General features: G+C 39.7%; 1 protein-coding gene across 1 annotated transcript; it reads right to left on the bottom strand.

Annotated features, from left to right (window-relative positions):
• Window positions 1–3459: 3459 nt before the first annotated feature.
• LOC111565835 (recoverin-like) lies at window positions 3460–10388 on the bottom strand. The gene is made up of 4 exons (XM_023266112.3): window positions 10235–10388; window positions 7262–7819; window positions 5110–5221; window positions 3460–4388 (listed from the first exon to the last, which is right to left on the bottom strand). The coding sequence occupies exons 2-4, from the start codon at window positions 7640–7642 to the stop codon at window positions 4303–4305; spliced, it is 579 nt and encodes a 192-aa protein (XP_023121880.1). The 5' UTR covers window positions 7643–7819; window positions 10235–10388; the 3' UTR covers window positions 3460–4302.
• Between the last annotated feature and the right edge of the window lie 7687 nt (window positions 10389–18075).

The following is an 18075-nucleotide window of genomic DNA, read 5'->3' as shown; positions in this document are numbered from 1 at the left end:
CAATTTTGACCCGCAGGACAACACCAGGGTTAAAGGGAGTTCGTGATGGAATATGCAGCATGTGTATTTTCACAAATACAAGACAGGCAGAAAGTGGAGCAAGAAAGCAAACCAGGTCTTACAATGAAGCAGCGTTAATCTTTAATGTACAGATGTCATGTGTTCATCTAACTGAAAAAAAGCAGCCTTCATTAATCAGGACATCTGGAGAATCTGGATGGATGTCCTTCACTTTGTCCTTATACTTATTCATTTAATCCTCTACTTTGACAAGTGTCTAAGGACCTGCATCCCCACATCATGATACTGCCACCACCATGCTTCACGGTCAGGATGGTGTGTTTGTGATGATGCTCAGTATTTGGTGTCTAGTCTGATGACCTGAAAGTTAAGTTTTGGTCTCATCAGACCAAAGAAACTTCTTCCACTTGACTTTGTGTTGTTTTCTTTAGTTGTTGTATGAACAGTCTTTCCCATCTCAGCTGCTGAAGCTTGTAACTCCCTCAGAGGAGTCATAGGTGTCTTGGTGGCCTACCTCACTCAGAAGAGAAGAGTCCAGCTATGGACCGGCCCTGTTGTTGTGATTGTATCAAGTGCCTTTTGTTGGCTGAGCGGGGGGAGGGGGAGGGAGGGAGTGAAGGCAGGGGACAACTCTTGTTCTGTTCAGCTTTCAAGGATGTCCTGTTCTAAGGAGATTTATGTAATGTTTAACTTTGTAATCCATCCATCCATTATCTACATATCGCTTAATCCTCATTAGGGTCGCGGGGGGGCTGGAGTCTGTCCCAGCTGACTTAAGCTTGTTTTAAGCTTGATGTGTCTGCGCAGTGCGACGAATTACATCATTGTAGCAGCCACGCCCCCTCACACAGACATTCTCAAGCGGAAAATTTCCGTGTCGTGCACCTCCAAATGTTTCTAACAACTTGGACGTCTATATGAAAACATGGCCGAAGAACAAGAGGTCCTAGCAGCAGAAGTTCAGGCATTTATAAGATTCATCACACAGGGATCACCGTGGTAACCGTGTTAGTAACCTGGTTTGGATAATCCACAGACCTCACTGAGTTTAGGAACTGATTCCTGATCAGAACTGTTCAGAGTGGAATATGAGGATTATCCTATAGATTTTTTTTGTTTTTTTTTAGAAGGTTTTCAAATGTAATCACTCAGCTTTTAGCAGCAATGGAATTAAACTTGGAGTCAATTAGAGATTAACTTGGGACAACAGGTTTGTTCCACATGAAAAAAGTAGGTCAAGCATATAAACCGGAAATTTTGCACTTGAGAAAATGAGGTGTTGGTAATGAGGACACAATCATTGTAAAAGGTTTAGCTGCTACACACCTCAGCATGTTTTCTGATTTTAGCCACAGTAGTGGTGCAATATCTCATCAGCTATTGTACCTGCAAAACTAGTAACATCCAGACATAAATGTACTTTTTGTTAAGTTATCATGCAAATACAAGGGTTGATCAAAAAGGTCTGATGCTGTTTGTGTGGAAATGATCCAGCCTTCATGTGAGGGATCATCACTGGTGTTGGGAGGAGGGTCTGCAGCTACCACCAAGAGAAGAAACATCACATAAGAGCTTCAGTTTCCCAAACCAGACGAACTGCGTCAGGTCACACCAGGACGCGGTTGTTGTTTTCTTCAACATTCATGTAGTCGTGCATCATAATATGTTACCCTGACTATCAACACAGAGCTCTACTGTAACATCCTGAGGTGTCTGATGGAGAACATTCAGTGCAAATGATCTAAACTGTGGTGCCATCGATGGTACGTGAGTGCTCCTACATGCTACACAGCATGGTGATTAACATGGGTTTTTGGTCAGAACAACCCCGTTTACCTGCTCTGCTCACCAGATGTGACTCCATGACTTCTTTTTCTTCCCCAAAATGAATTTCAAGTTGAAGGGTCGCCTGTGTTTGACACACATGAGCAGATTCAGTGGTCATCATAGACTGTACCTGGCATGTTTACAGAAAAGGACTTCCAGGAAGTGTTACAAACGTTGCAGGAGCACTAGGAGCAGTGTGTCACCGTACGAAGTAAAGTAAGGTAAATCAGGTGCAGTTCTTGGTTTCTGTTGATTTTTATGCACTATGCTAACATGATAAGCATGATGAACATTACACCTGCTGTGTTTAACATTAGCATGTTAGCACTGCTATCATTACTATGTATTATATGTAAAATGGTCTAATCCAGGGGTGTCCAACATGCGGCCCGCGGGCCACAACCGACCCACCAGAGGGTCCAATCGAACCAGTGGGACGACTTTGTAAAGTGTAAAAATTCCAGAGAAGACAACTGCAAATTGTATATTCGTAAAATGATCATTTTTAAATAATATCTAGACCATGACAAGCTGTTTTGATCAGAAAGTAAAATACTAGATTGCTCACTGTTCTTTTGTCGTTTTGTGTCACGTTTTGTCTTATTTTTGTTGTTTTTTGTCTGACTTTTGTCTCACATTTTTGTGTTTGTGTTTCCTTTTTGTGTTGCTTGTGTTTTTTGTCTTACTTTTGTCATTTTGTGTTTCACTTTATTCGTTGTTTTGTGCATCGTTTTTCTCATTGGGGTTTTTTTTTGGTCTCACGTTGTTTGTCTATTTTTTGTCATTTTGTTTCTCGCTTTTGTCATTTTTTGTCTCATTTGTGTCACTGATGTAATTTTTTGTCTCGGTTTTCTCGTTTCTCCATTTTTTTGGTGCTTTGTAATTTTTTGTCTTTTTTTGGTTTGTTTGGTGTCATTTGTCAAATTTTTTTGTCATTTTTTTCCTAGTTTTTTTCATCTTGTGTCTCATTTTTGTAACATTTTGTCTTTTTTTGTTTTTTTGTCTGACTTCTCGTTTAGATCTAAATTTAGATCTAAATGTTGTGTTCCTTTGTAGACAATCTGTGATCTGGAAGTTGTAATGTAGAAATGATAAAGTGAGGAATAATATTGTTGAAATTGAATTTATTTTTCTGCAGAAACTTCAGGTTGTTCATGACGTTTTGTTAAATGGTAATTCTTTAAATTTGAACATTTTCAGAACATACTTTTTTGCACTAAAACAAAGGATACATTAGGAGTTGTGGTTATTTATAGGTTATGCTGTGGTTTTACTGATCTGGTCCACTGGAGATCAGACTGGACTGAATGTGGAACCTGGACTAAGATGAGTTTGACTCCCCTGAACTAATCACTGAATGACCCAGTTTTGAAATGTGTCCCTTTTTTGGCGACATTAGCAGTGGTTCGTGATGCCAAGGTAATGCAGAAAAGCAGGAATCCATCCGTAGATCAGACATCTCCTTTAACAGATTCATAAAAGGATTCTGAAAGATTCAGATTTGATTAGCAGATGTGGAATTGCTCTTTTTCAGTAGTTCTTCAGTAACACATCACAGATTTTAATTTATGTTACCATCAACTAGTAAAAAATACTAGAGACAACTTTCACTTTTACAATTTAATTGTTTTATTTAATTCATTGTAAAGGGGAATCCAGGATAAACACTTTTACAACAGTTTTACATGTCGTTGTACATGAATAAAACCTATGCTCCAATATTCACCACTTAACTAGAACATCAAACATGTAAGATTGTGCCACGTGGATGAAGTGAAGACTGTAAAAGACAACATTAGATCAGAATAATGGATGCCCCCTTCATTTAGTGCAAGGGGAGTGATAAAATCGACAGAGAGCAGCCGTGCCTGTCCAGTGGAGAAAGATACATATTCCATGGTCAGGGTAATTAAACTAACGCACATGACATGTTATCGTATTAAAATGAGTGCTTCAGTCGCTAAAACAGATCTTCATAGTTTACTTTTCTTAAGAAATGTAGGCTAAATACTGACAGTTTCAGAATAATATAATGCAGTTTCAATGCAGAAGCTAATCTTAGCAGAAAAAGCAAAATAACTGTGAAAGTGTCGATTGGGTCACGCGTTTATGAGGGACTATCGCTGCCTACATCATGGTAGACAGATATTAGTTAACTGGTGAAGCGATGAAATGGTTGTTATGATAACTGCAATATGAGGAAACCTGAGGGACATTTTCTCCTACTTTCATTCTCAGCAAACAGCTCAGACATAACACAGGCAGCAAACGTTATAAAACCCAGCAGGAGATGTTGTGTTGTTATTTAATTTGGAGCAATGGGGCGTTTTCGTCACACCTGCTATGTGCTCACGTGTTGTGAAGGCGCTGTCAGGTGTCGTTGCAGCAGCAGAATGAAGGATGAAGTGGAAGAAGACGGGGTTGGAGAGAGATGGATCTGTTTGACGGAACATTTTACTTTGAAGGCTGATACTGAATCAAACGGAGAGCTTCTTCATTGTCCAACACGCCCTGGATGAACTCGCCTTCCGCAACTCGTGCTGCACAGTGAAAAGAGACAGAAAAGATGGAAGTTTTGAACAATTCAGTATCAAATACAGTTATTACTGAGGCATTTTTTTCCACTTAAAAATGCCTGAGCCACTTAACACAACATTTCCAACTTTAAAGTACTCAATTGTCCCTTTAGACTATCCCTAAACAGCTGGAGTTCTGACGGTTTGCAAAAACTACCCTGACCCATGTTGTGCATCAAAGGGTTAAACATTACTTGTGTTGGACTTTTGACATCCCATTGTTTAAGTGTGTTGAGTGTGTGGAGATTTACTTGGACAGAAACACAGATGTAACCGTGTCTTTCCATACTCTTGCAATCTTAAACAGATGTTACAGATAGATACCAAAATAGGTATGTGTCCTATAAGTTTTTATTTTCCTCTTGTCTGAATTTGAGTCGATTATAAACCAGAGGCTTGATTAATGTGAGTTTTACAGGTGAGTAATGAGCCACAGGTGGCCTTAAATAAATACCTCTCACCTCGGATTATCTAGACCTGGATATCTAACCTAAAAACTTTGCCATCTGCCTCAGAACTTCGGTGTCAGATCCTTTTGTCTATCTGAAACTATGTACAGGTGGTAGTAGTTTCAGTTTCTGAGAGGCAGAGCTGTTCAGATCAGGACTTTTTCATTTATTTAGAGCACAAAGGTTATTCTGAGTCTATTCTACTTATGTAATTGTGTCACACTCTTTCATCTCACCATCGTCGCCCTTGTCGAAGAACTTCCAGAGTTTATCTGCCCTCTTCTCGGCTGTGTTTTCATCGTCAGGCAGATCAGCTAATTCATCTTTAGGAATCAGCTTGAAAATTGACTGTCAAAAAAAAAACAGAAGAAAAAGTTTGGTCAAACAGAAAAAAACGATTCACTTCTGTTGCTTCAGGTAAATGAAATTAATATGAATTCAGCAGCAATCGCTTGTGCTTTCATGACTGCTTAGAGGAGTGCAAATACTGCTCCTAAATCCTCCTTTAATCTCCACCGTTTTGTCACATCTCTGATCTGATCATCTGCCTTTTGACTGAAACAGCAACAAACTGGTGTGGTGCCATGGATTAACCAAGCGCCTCTTTTGGCCTCTCTGGCTTTGTTCTGTGATTATATGAACTCTAATCCACTAAATTGAAATGCGGTTGCTATGAATAGGCTTGCAAGGAGAGGAAAATTTTAAAGCAGCAGCAAACCAGCATGAACAGGATGTAATCAGTTTGTTGTCACTCTGTAATCCACTAGAGTTCGCATATAAACATCAGATAGCTCTTTGATAGCAGTGATCAGTTGGATTCCTGTTCTCACTGTGGAACCCCAACAGGTTGGACAAACAGTTGAAGCACTGATTTTTCTGTAAAGACACAGAACAAACTCATATTTTGAAAAAAAAGGAAATGATTTGACCATGCTGTGAACACTAAAACTACAAGCTCACATTTCACTGCAATTGCAGGGCTTAAAAACAGATTAGTGAGGGAAAAAAAGAAAAAACCTGGCAAGGCCACCAAAAGGGTGACGAACTAAGAGACCGTAAAGGATTTGGTTTTTTAAAACCCTGCTTCTCAGCGCCTCCCACTGTAACGTAGTCTTTTGTGGTTATTTTTGGGGTTCACAACAAAATAAAAAATTCAAAAATGTATTCTGTAGCTCTTTCCACTCTAAGATATCAATACATCTGGTATGTTTAAGAAGGTACAACAGGCCATTACTAGTCATTATAAACTAACATTATACAGAATCAAAAAATAAAGATGGAAAACGTTGACTACTTTTTCATACATTTCTGCTAAAATAAAAATGTACTCCTATAAGCCTAGAAAAGTTACCATATCTCCCAAATCATCCTGTATGCAGACACATCTATACAACTGTGTCATCTGCATATAGGATGACTTGGGAGATACAGTATGTAATTTTATTTTTTTCAATCTGATAGAATCCTACTATTAAATTATACTCAACTTCAGAGTTTTGTGTAAGAGTGACACATGACAGGTTTTGAGGTTACCTTTATTTTTAAAACCAACCACATTCTGATTTAATTCTCTCTATATATCCTCCTATCCTCATGCCAAAGCTCTCTACTGGCTTAGGCCTTAATTTATCCTAAACTGTTTATCAGCATCAATTAAAGTCTAATCCCGTATTTAAAAAAGAAAAAAAAGTTACCTAACAAGGGATAAGGCATGGGTACAATAGCTTAAAATGTTGCAGTTAAATTTGGTAACAGAACTGTTATCAGGGGTGAGAAAATAGAAAATTACGGTGTTGTTTTCTGACACTATGTTCACAAGTCTGGACACGTGCATTTTGAATTGTCCACAAATACTGGTTTCCTTTGATTTTTACTGCTCAATAAATATACTTGAATACCTAACAAAGATCTAAACTTTGATCCATTCATCCATTTATCCTATTATGCTAAAAAAAAATTAGGTTGAAAGAGGAAACTAAGCTCAATTTCAAACCATTTTAGGCACTTTTGTGATGCTGCCAGTGTCTGGTGTTAATTTCTATGTAGATGATACAGCTTTCTATAATTCATTTTGCTCCTGGTAATGCAGAATTTGGAACAGTCAGTACACTGATTTTACTTTCACAGTTGAGTCTTAAATAGTTTTCATGCCATCATGTGGTACCCTACTTAATTGTCTAACATTCACTTTTATGCAGATGATACTGTTGTCTACAATAGTTTGCTCCTGCCAATGTAGAGCCACTTAGTACAATGTTTCCTACTTTAAAGTACTCAATTACCCCTTTAGACAATCCCAAAGCATCTGGAATCCAGAGAGTTTGTAAAAACTACCCTGATTGGTGGCTTTCTATGGCGTTATATCACCATCGTTTTCCAACCACTCACCGAACAGATCTCCTTGACCTCTGCCTTGGTGATGTATCCATTCTTGTCCACATCGAACAGAGAGAAGGCCCATTCCAGCTTCCTGGTGGTCTTCCCTGTTGATGTCATGTGGAGGGCAATGATGTACTCCTTGAAATCCAGCGTACCATCATCGTTTGTGTCGAAGGAACGGAAGACATGTTGGGCATAAGTATTGGCATCGCTTTCTGGGAAGAACTTGCTGTAGATGGTCTGAAACTCCTCTTTTGAGATGCGGCCCGTTGGACACTGCCTCTTGAAGTTTTCGTACCACTGGACAATCTCAGTCTCTGAGAACTTGGTATTGAGCTTCAGGTCCTCCAGGATCTCCTTGGACACGGCGCCACTCTTGCTGTTACCCATTGCTGGTGGTGTTGGTGATGTTTTAGAGTTATATAAAACCCTTGGCTCTTCTAGGCCAAATATAATACAACTTAGGGAGTTCCTCTACTCTGTCACACCGGACTATTCCTGAGGTATGGCTGCAGTATCCTTCTTGATCCTGGTCCCAGCCCAAAATTCAGCCTGCAGAAGCAAATGCTGTGAAAAGAGCAGAAGCCGCTTGGTAAGCTCATTAAGCCAATCAACCATCAGTAATACCAGCAAGACGTGTCACGGACTGGGTTCATCTCAGTTAAAGCTGACATGTTTGTTTAACCACATTTACAGTGTTGGGCTGCAGACGGCTTTAGCAACTCACTACCAACTGTTTTAAATTCAGCACAGAGCCAGGGCGTGATTGGTACAAGCAACACATGAGCTCCTCTCCTGTAATTAGGTAATTACATTTTACGGTTGTGTTTTACAGAGGTCGGTGCTAAGGTACTGATGGAGCAACTTCTGGGAGCTCTTAGACGATGTTACCTAACATCAAACTAAGATCAAAAATGAGAAGAAAACAATCTGCTGGCAGTGCAGAATTGAAGCCTTGAAAGTTTGGATCATTACAGACTTATTTAGTTTCTCTTTTATAATGTTATTTTTAACATTTTGACGCACAACATGGGTCAAATGTGACCCAAATAAAATGGAAAATGGGTATCTCCTGACCCCCTCTTTGAAGGGTTAATTTGCTTTAAACTCTGGATTGGATTTGATCTGGATTTCTTTTTAATGCCAGCAAATATTTACAGGCATCCTGGTGGCTGATGGCTGCCAGACACAAAGAATGCCTGGAGAGAATCTCTCAAACATTCAGTTGGACTCAACAATGAACTGCTTGGAGATTGGTGTTCAAGAGTCGCCTCACAAAAGATGTATTTTGGCAATAACTCAAAAATTAATATGCTGATAATGACAAAATTTTCTAACAAATGTCGGAAACAATGAATTGATGACGTCAAATATCCAAAATGCCAAATATCACCTTAATTTTTTCTGCAAAATAACACTTCCCTGGTCATTATCCAACAACATAACTCAGAAACAGACAGACTGTGAACATTTGACACATTAGGTTGGATGCTGACTCGGTGATCGTGGGTTTTAACTTCGTCATTGTGCTGGTTCCATAGATCTCCTGTTCTGTCTGAAGCTTTTAGAATTTGTAGCTTCTTTGCAGCGACATACATATTTCAAGCATCAGCTACACTAAAAAATACAGCAAAAAAAAACCAACTCACCAATTTTGCATGGTTTCTAGAGTTGTGACAACTTCTAATAAAGTTATGCTCAAGTTAGGTGAAATAGTCTTTATTTACCATTCGCAATTCTCCAGTCATGTTGAAGAAAAGTTGACAAGCCACGTTCATTAAGTTGCCTCAACTTGAATTTGGTTTTAAATTAACGAACACAAAAATGAAACTTTAAATTATTCACAATATTAAGTTTATGCCAAATTACCAACATCCCTTAAAAGAATTGTCCAAATTCATAAATTCTATTTTTTGTTTTGTTGCAGTCATGGATGTAATTAGGCTTTTGGAATTGATCCCTAGAATTACTTTTTAGTTACTGCTACATCTTTGCAGATTTGTCTTCCAAACATGTGAGTATATTGAAGGTTCAGTGTTTCTGAAATTAGAAATTTTAAAATCTTCACGAGTCTGTTTGTAGTTTCAGCCAGAGTCAGCCCTGCTTTCTATGCACCAATGGACGAGCCATTTCATCCTCTATTTACCGACCGTTTACCCAGAATGAACTTTGCTATGGATTTGTAGCATCAGTGACGGCAGGGTAAAATGCGTCTTTGCATCCATTTTCAGAGTAGTCTTACAAGGTTTTGATTTTCAAGCAAATCCAAAATTACAACTTCACAGTTAACATCTACAAGCATCCACACGGCTGAAGGTCTTCAAAAGGTTCAAGTCCAGCGCAGTTTATAATGAAGGATAAATCCAGACCTTTTGCATCCCTAATGTCATTACATTAAAAGATGAATTTTTGTCATCCTTGTTACACAACAGACGAACTCACAGTACAAATTCACAGAAGAGTCTTTCCAATTGAAGCAGTTTGTAATTTGGAACATTATCAATCCATCGCTGAAAACCACAACAAATTGATCTTAAAAATTCACTAAATAGACTTAAATAACAATTAAATATGAAATACGTTTCCCTACAAAGTTCAGCACAGTTCTGTGAGCTTAAAACCACAGGATTCTGAGTGAGTTTTACTGTAAATATATACGATGAAATTTGAATTTTCGTGTAAATTCAGAAACGGGATTAAGATTATCAAGGCAGCGTCATCAGAGCTGTAAAAAGTTCCAGACTGGTGCGAACCATCACTTTCTGCACTCATTTATCCAACAAAAATAACAAAAAATGACTGTAAACAACTTTTTAATCAATTTAAAATGTTCTCCTCCTTCACAATGCCTCTACTTATTCCATATTCACATAACGTACATGTAAACCTAGTTCAAATGAATTCCCTCCCACACTAGTTTCATGGAGTTTCTCAGGTCCTTGTGATGGTGATATTTACTATAACCAGCGATGTGTGTCCTACCTGTGTGATCCGCTCAGGAGTCCAGGACAAACAGTGATGCTCAGTCTGTGAGCAGCCGAGGAAATCAGCCTCTACCTGCTGAGATAAGTCAATTAAAGTGGATCACCCTGAGGCGGAGCCACGGCAGCACCAATGTGAACCCCTGAGCTCCCTGAGCTGCTGCTGCTGCTGCTGCTGCTGCTGGCTTTTTCTTTTTTTCTGCCTCACACAGTACAAATGGGGTCACATCAGTCTCATTTATTTATAAAGTGTTTTTCACAAGCAGGACAGACGGATAGGCAAACAAAAACACCTTTAATTTGAACTCAACGAGAAGATTATCAGAGAAATTAAAGGCTGAATCATTGAATCACTGAATGGTCATAACTGCATGATCAGTTTAATGGAAATTTTTATGAATTTGCATCTTTTTTTAAAGAATATTTTAAAGAAATGGATTCTTATTGTCTCTCAGACCTCTTCTGAAATTTGGGATTTGGAAAAAAAAATCAAATATTTGATGATTACATACTTTTTTAATCAAAAGAAGTTGTTATTTTATTGTTTATTTTTGCAGGAACAGTTGGCTAGCAGGTAACTCTCAGAGCAAGAACACAATAAACAACCACAGAGCAACAAGTACACTGCAAAAAACAACACAAACTCCTCAACAAGACGACCAAAAACCTGCAATTCCATCAGTTTAAGATGATAAATAGACGTTTATTTTCTCAGATTTAAAAAAAACGATGAGATATATTTTAAAAAAGACTCCTGGAGCACCTATATATCAACTATATTTATTATTTTTGGACACACTTTCCTGAAAATCTGAACTAGATCCTTTGCTGTTGCTGCTGTCTAGTTGGTTAAGGAGAAAATCTCTAAATTACATATAAGTTTTGCTAAAGTTGACAGTGATACAAGCTACTTTTCTCCAGGATTATTGCAGATATACAGTCAGTTTTGTTTTTTTCCCATATCTTTTATTGCAGTCTGTGAGAACTACCTGTGAGGTCAGGTTTGTTCTGAATAAAAGGGGTTTCTAACATTTTGTCCTGGAGCAGCAAAAACATTAGAAACTAATAGAACATCCTCAGATGTTAGTGTCAATAAGAACTAAGGTTTAAATTCCACTAAGTTATCCCAGGTTTGGCTTTATTAACCCTCCTATTGTCCTCATTTACGGGCACCAAAAAATATTGTTTCCTTGTCTGAAAAAAATCCAAAAATTCAACAAAAAAATTCCCCACATTTCTGAAAAATTTCAAAACATTTAGGAAGAAAATTCCAATAATTCCTGAAAAGTTTCCCTAAATACTTTTATTTTAAAAAAATCCCCCAAATATGGCAAGAAAATTCCTGTAAATATTTTCAAAAAATGAGTAAAAATCTTCCAATAAATCCTAAAAATATCTAAAGTGATTCCATATATATCAGTAAAACTTCTAATATTTTCTTTAAGAACAGTCACATAAAAATCAACCAAAATTGTTTTTTTCTGGTTTGATGTCATGAAAGGATGATTTTCACACCTTTGCATGAATAAAACTGTAGATGTAGTGCGATTATTTGGTTATTTTAGTGTTTCATTTTGGACTTTTGCTGTCATGAGATAGGATCTAGTCAGCGTTATGGTGAAAATGGAGGCCTGACATGTGACTGCGGGGTAAAGGTTGGGTTAAATCTGCGGACTACAGGCATGCCCCTGCAGCTTGTGTCCTGCCTTGGCCTCCAGCTGAAAACAAGTCAGCTGACCCGACCTGGCACCGAAACGTAAAAATAATCCCGAACAAGGGAAGTGACAAAGTAAAAGCAGCGCTACCTGGGACCATGGGCCAGGTCAACACGTCCTGGGCGGGTGGCGGGCGTTGGGCGTGGGATTTAGAGGCGCTTAGCTGAGTGTTGACTTCTGATCCACCATCTGCTCCGTCGTAAACCAGTCTGCACAGAAACACCGTCCAGCCCAGAGCACCTGGACCTGAAGAAAAGCATCTGAACTCCACCGAGGCCACAACCCCAGAGTCAGACTGTTAACCACATTGACCTGAAGACTCCCTCCATCACCTCCACCAGATTACTATATGGTTTTAATAAGCTAGAAGCCATAGAGGGTACCTGTGTCATGGAGAGTAGTTAAGTAGATTTACTCAAGTACTTTTAACTCCACTGCAGTTATCTGATGACTTTTCACACACAAAACATATCAACAGGTGCAAAAAACATTTTATAGTTCCAGGATCTGACGCTTTATTGACTTTAATATTTGTGATTAAATTTGAGGTTTGGACTGTTGGTGGGACAAAATAATCATCTATCTATCTATCTATCTATCTATCTATCTATCTATCTATCTATCTATCTATCTATCTATCTATCTATCTATCTATCTATCTATCTATCTATCTATCTATCTATCCTTCATTGGAGGAATCTACCAGTCTGGTCTGAGTATTTCTACCTTTTTATCTTCCCTACTGTCACCAAAGAGCTGCTCAAAGGGAAACTTTGGATTCATTGAGTTTCTCTCTATATTATAATCTTGAAGTCTTCACTTTACTGTGTCGTGTTCTGAGATGTTGAATGTGAATTGGTGCTTTACCAAAAAACCTGAACGTTGTGTTCCGGTTTGTGTGGAGACAAATATTTTCTCATGTGGTTCAGTGTTGTTTCCTCCACTAAGGGCTTTTTATGACTAAATGAAACCATAGATGTGGCAGAAAAAGCACATTTTTACTGTCTGCTTATAGATAGATAGAAATCCATCATATCAAACACCAACACGTCGGCTTGTACCTCCTCTGGGGTGTGGAGACACAATGAAACAGAGTAAACATAGTGGCATCAGGTTCTCTCTGTGGCCTCCAGGGGCAACAAATAAAACACAGGGAATACTCAACCAAGTCCTCTCAAATGCATGAGGAACTTAGACAAACATTAGCAATAGCACTACTGATGTCATCTTCAATGGAAAAATCTGGATTGAACACACTTAAAGGACCTTTAAAAGGAAAAACTTTGAGGAATATCAACTCAAGGAGACAAAAAACAAAAACAGGTGGTGACCAGAAGAAAGGTCAATGAAAGCAGTGGAACATAGATCTGGTATCTTTGTTTAAGGCGCCATCAAAGCTAATATCTTCAATAATGTTGATTTACTACCATGTCGTGCTTCCATTAAGTGTTTTGGTCATAGGATAGTTCAAATAGCAGTGACAACAGCTGATCTGTGTTGGGTCTACGTTCATACAAACAGCCACATCCTGGTCAGTACTGCAGGTCATGAAGCCGGTGATAGGACAGGTTTAGTTACATCTTTGAAACTGTCAGTTTTGACAGTATTCTAAGTAAGTCATCAAAGTGAATGCTGACTGGGTGCAGCCAAGTGTGGGAGTAGAAAGGAAACTCCTGGATAGTTTATCCTTTATTGTTGAGTCCTGTGAGTTCAGTGAATGTGCCCGATAATAAAGTGTCATTCTCAATGATATCCATCCATCCATTATCTATACACCACTTTATCCTCATTAGGGTCATGGGGGCTGGAGTCTATCACTTGACTGAGGGTGGAGGTTCACCTGGACAATCACACTCACATTCACACCTACGGACAATTTAGAATCACCAATTAACCTCAGCATGTTTTTGGACTGTGGGAGGAAGCTGGAGAACCTGGAGAAAACCCACACATGTACAGGAGAACATGGAGACTCCATGCAGGAAGATCCCAGGAAGGCCGGGATGTGAACCGAGGATCTTCTAGCTGCAAGGCGACGGTGCTCCAATGATATCCCAGTTTTAAAAAATAATAGATAGTATATAATTACAGGGTGGGCTGTAAGTCTCCATACATAGGAAACTGTATAATGTATATTTTTTTTATGTTTCAGATACCCTAGAAGATGCGATTGATGCTATCTTTGAGGGCACCTGAAGGCCATGGTGTATCAGGTGGAGATACGAGACATAAATCATCTCCAGGAACGTTTCACCAACGCCATCACGAGCAGAACTTCTACTGTGCTAATGCAAGTTCATCAACAGTGGAAAACACGCATTAATATGTGTTTTCAAAACAATGGTAATCCTATAGAGCACATTATATAAATAAAACTGATGTATGGAAACTTATGGCCCACCCTGTAGAATCTGTTCAATATATAACATGTAAATTCAGGAGCATAAACTCATGATTCTGCATTTTTTTTCATGTATTTTGCCCTCAGTTCTGTTATTTTTTAACCACTAACTGAGCTAACTTGAGTCAACAGCAGCTGAAACACTAATGGAAGTTTCCAATGCAGATTTCCAATCATTACGTAACCTCACCACCATCGACGACAACAACCTGTATTTTATGTGCATTCTGCCGGATTAAGATGACATAAGTCCTGGCAGACGTCGTCTTCAGCCACACTTCATGCCAGATGAAGCCACGTTGGGTTTTTTTCCAGAACCTGGTCTACAGTAAGCCCTCTTGGCCAGGTGCTGATCTCTCCTCTGTATTAAATACAACAACTTAATTCCTGCGTCGACGTTCCTAACTCCAGACCCCGCCTCCCTCCTGGCACCACGGCTCCACAGGTGATTTGGATTTTACCATCTGGCCGTTGAGGCTTTGCAGAGTTCTGCCAGAGAGGCAGGAGAGGACACACAGAACTAGGGCTGCAACTAACGATTATTTTAATAATCAATTAATCGGTCGATTATTTTTTTCAATTAATCAATGAATCGGATAAAAAAACAACACATTTTTAATTTCCGCCACTTTATTCAGAAAGAGAAGTTTTGGCCTGACAGAGTAAAAAAGATGATTGTAGTGAAGCCTTCGTCTTCAACCATCGACAGAGGCCTCATATCAGTGAGCATCATGTTGAGGATGCTGTCAGTCAGGACAGATGCTTGTTGTGGTGGACATGATGTCTTTCTCATCATGAAGCCTGTCATTGTTTGCTGTTCATGAAATGAGAAAGATAGTATGAGTGTGTATTACAGCACAATTTACAACAACTCAGTAATTATCTTGTTTTATTTGCAGTATTAGGTTAAGACAAGTAAGTAGTCCAAAGAGCAAAACACAACAAGCACACACATATACACACACACACACACACACACACACACACACACACACACACACACACACACACACACACATCCATTATCTATACACCACTTAATCCTCATTAGGGTCATGGGGGGGCTGGAGTCTATCCCAGCTGACTCAGGTGAAGGCAGGGGACACCCTAGACAGGTCACCAGTCTGTCACAGGGCTACATACAGAGACAAACAATCACTCTCACATTCACACCTACGGGCAATTTAGAATGATCAATTAACCTCAGCATATTTTTGGACTGTGGAAGGAAGCCGGAGTACCCGGAGAAAACCCACGCATGCACAGGGAGAACATGCAAACTCCATGCAGAAAGATCCCGGGAAAGCCGGGACGCGAACCAGGGATCTTCTCGCTGCAAGGCGAAAGTGCTAACCACTACGCCACTGTGCAGCCCCTACACACACACACACACACACACACACACACACACACACACACACACACACACACACACACACACACACACACACACACACACACACACACACATATATACATACAAGCACCATAAAAATGCTTCATTACATAAATTGAGATGTAAGAAGTTACTTTAAGCCCTGTTTGGTCTAAATGCAGTTCATCCTGCTTCACTCCAACACAGACCAGTGTCTTCACTCAGACTTTGTGAGAAAATTAAAACTTGAGGCTTAATCTTTAAATTATTATCACCATTGTGGGCAAGTTACGTTTATTTATAAATCATATTCAAACCCTGCTTAAGCTGATTAAAGTGAAATAAAAAGTTTCTCTCACACACACACACACACACATACACACACACACACACACACACACACACACACACACACACACACACACACACGTGCCCTATGACTGTCATTAATCAGCTAACAAACACTAGCATCAGGAGAGCTAGCAGAGAGACTAACGTTACGTTTCCTCACTGTAAAACAGAACAAACGTAGGATACTGTAGTGACTTACCTGCTGTTGAGCTCCTTCATCCTCATCGGAGACTCCAACGTGTTTCTGTTTCAGGTGCTGCATCATCATCGTGGTGCTCCTGTTCCATCACGTATCACTTTTGTAAAGCTTGCATGTTACGCATGTTTTTGTTTTGTGAAGCGTGAAATGCTGCCACACTTTTGAGGACTTCGGTCAAACTGTTTTCTCCATGTCGGTCATGTTTCATTTGTTGAATTTACTTTTCCACATTCAGTCCAGTTTGATCTCCAGTGGACCTGGACCAGTTAAACCACAGCATCATAACCTATAAATAACCACAACTCCTAATGGTTCCTTGCTTGAGTGCAAAAAAGTACATTCTGAAAATGTTCACATTTAAGGAATTATCTTTTAACAAAACATCATGAACAACCTGAAATTTCTGAAGAAAAATAAATTCAGTTTCATCAACATTCAGCCTCAGTTTATCATTTCCACATTACAACTTCCAGATCACAGAGTGTCGACAAAGGAACACAACATTTAGTCGTCTGGAACTGAACCACAGAGGATTATATTTTATGAAAACTGACGAAAGTCAGACCAAAAAAAAGGCAAAAAACAAAAACCAAGACAAAATTATTACAAAAACGAGACACGGAGTGACAAAAAAAATGAACAAACGACACAAGTGAGACGAAAAAAAGCACAAAACCACAGAAAACAACAAATAAAGTGAAACAACATGACAAAAACGACAAACAATGTCAGGCTGGCTGCTGCCAGGCCTAGTTGGTGCTCTCCCCCTCTCCTCTCCATTCTCTTTCCTTTTAGGGCAGCCCAGCAGTGCAGAAGAAGCAACAGGTGTTCCCTATCTGCTACAATTAGCCAGCTCATGAACAGGTGGAGTGCAACCAATCAAGCTTCACCCAGTCTGCAATATAACCAGACGCCACCCAGCTCTCAGTGTCGGATCGTGACACAGCTCGTAATAGTTCACAGCCTGAATTGCCAGCCATTCTGTTTGTTGCTCTTTAAATCTGTTAACCACCGTTGTCCTCCTTTGTTCCAGTTCCGGACCCAGCTGTTCCTGCCGTTCTGCCGTCAACACTGGACCCTGGTTATTACCTCAGAGAAGAGGAAACACTCACCTGAGCTGACTCCCTCTTTCTGGCGTCCTTCCGCACTAACCTGTTGCTGCTTCACGCCATCCACCACCTGGCCCAAGGCACGCTGCTCCAAACCCTGGCTGCCACCACTGTGAACCAGTTCTGAGCCTTCCTAGTTTACTTCGTGAGTTTGTAGTCCAATTATAGTTATAGCTCTCGTTAAGAGCACCGTATTTTGGAGAAGACGTCTTTTGTAGTTACCTCTCGCTATCCTCGTAGAAATAGCCTCGTGTCTTGTTTTAGTATTCCTGAGATTGGCCTTTCTCGCCTATGTGTTACCTACTGCGAGTTAGAGCTATTATTTAGTCTTGTTACAGTACCTCCCGGCCCCTAGGTGCCGCCGTAAGACCCAGAGCCTTTTGCTCCCTATTTCTGTCTCCTGTTGAAGTCCTAGTTTCCGCTTGTAGTCCTAAAACCTTTGTAAATAAAATCTGTGTTGCATTCAAGACCGTCTGTTCATTTCCTGCACTTGAGCCACCCTGAACAGCGTAACATTACGATCCGGCCAAAACATGAGCTCCGCAGGAAATGCAACAGGCTCGGACGGAGCCTCCGGTATGTCGCTTCAGGAAGCGTTTACAAATATTGACGCTGTTTTAAGTCGTCACGATGAGACGCTTCGTTCGCTCTCCACCAGTAGCTCCACAATGTACAGACAACTAGCTTCCCTG

Source organism: Amphiprion ocellaris, chromosome 15 (genome assembly GCF_022539595.1).
Source record: "Amphiprion ocellaris isolate individual 3 ecotype Okinawa chromosome 15, ASM2253959v1, whole genome shotgun sequence".
Classification (NCBI taxonomy): Eukaryota; Metazoa; Chordata; class Actinopteri; family Pomacentridae; genus Amphiprion; species Amphiprion ocellaris.
Note: the sequence above shows the minus strand (reverse complement) of the source record. Positions and strands in the feature narration are given on the sequence as shown.

What these genes read in the sequence shown, in the direction of transcription:
- LOC111565835 (XM_023266112.3), bottom strand. Translation starts at nt 7,642, where the DNA reads ATGGGTAACAGCAAGAGTGGCGCCGTGTCCAAGGAGATCCTGGAGGAC. An exon ending in AGGTCAAGGAGATCTGTTCG is followed by an intron (nt 5,222 to 7,261) that starts GTGAGTGGTTGG and finishes TTTTTTTGACAG; the next exon opens with TCAATTTTCAAGCTGATTCC. An exon ending in CTTCGACAAGGGCGACGATG is followed by an intron (nt 4,389 to 5,109) that starts GTGAGATGAAAG and finishes TTCACTGTGCAG; the next exon opens with CACGAGTTGCGGAAGGCGAG.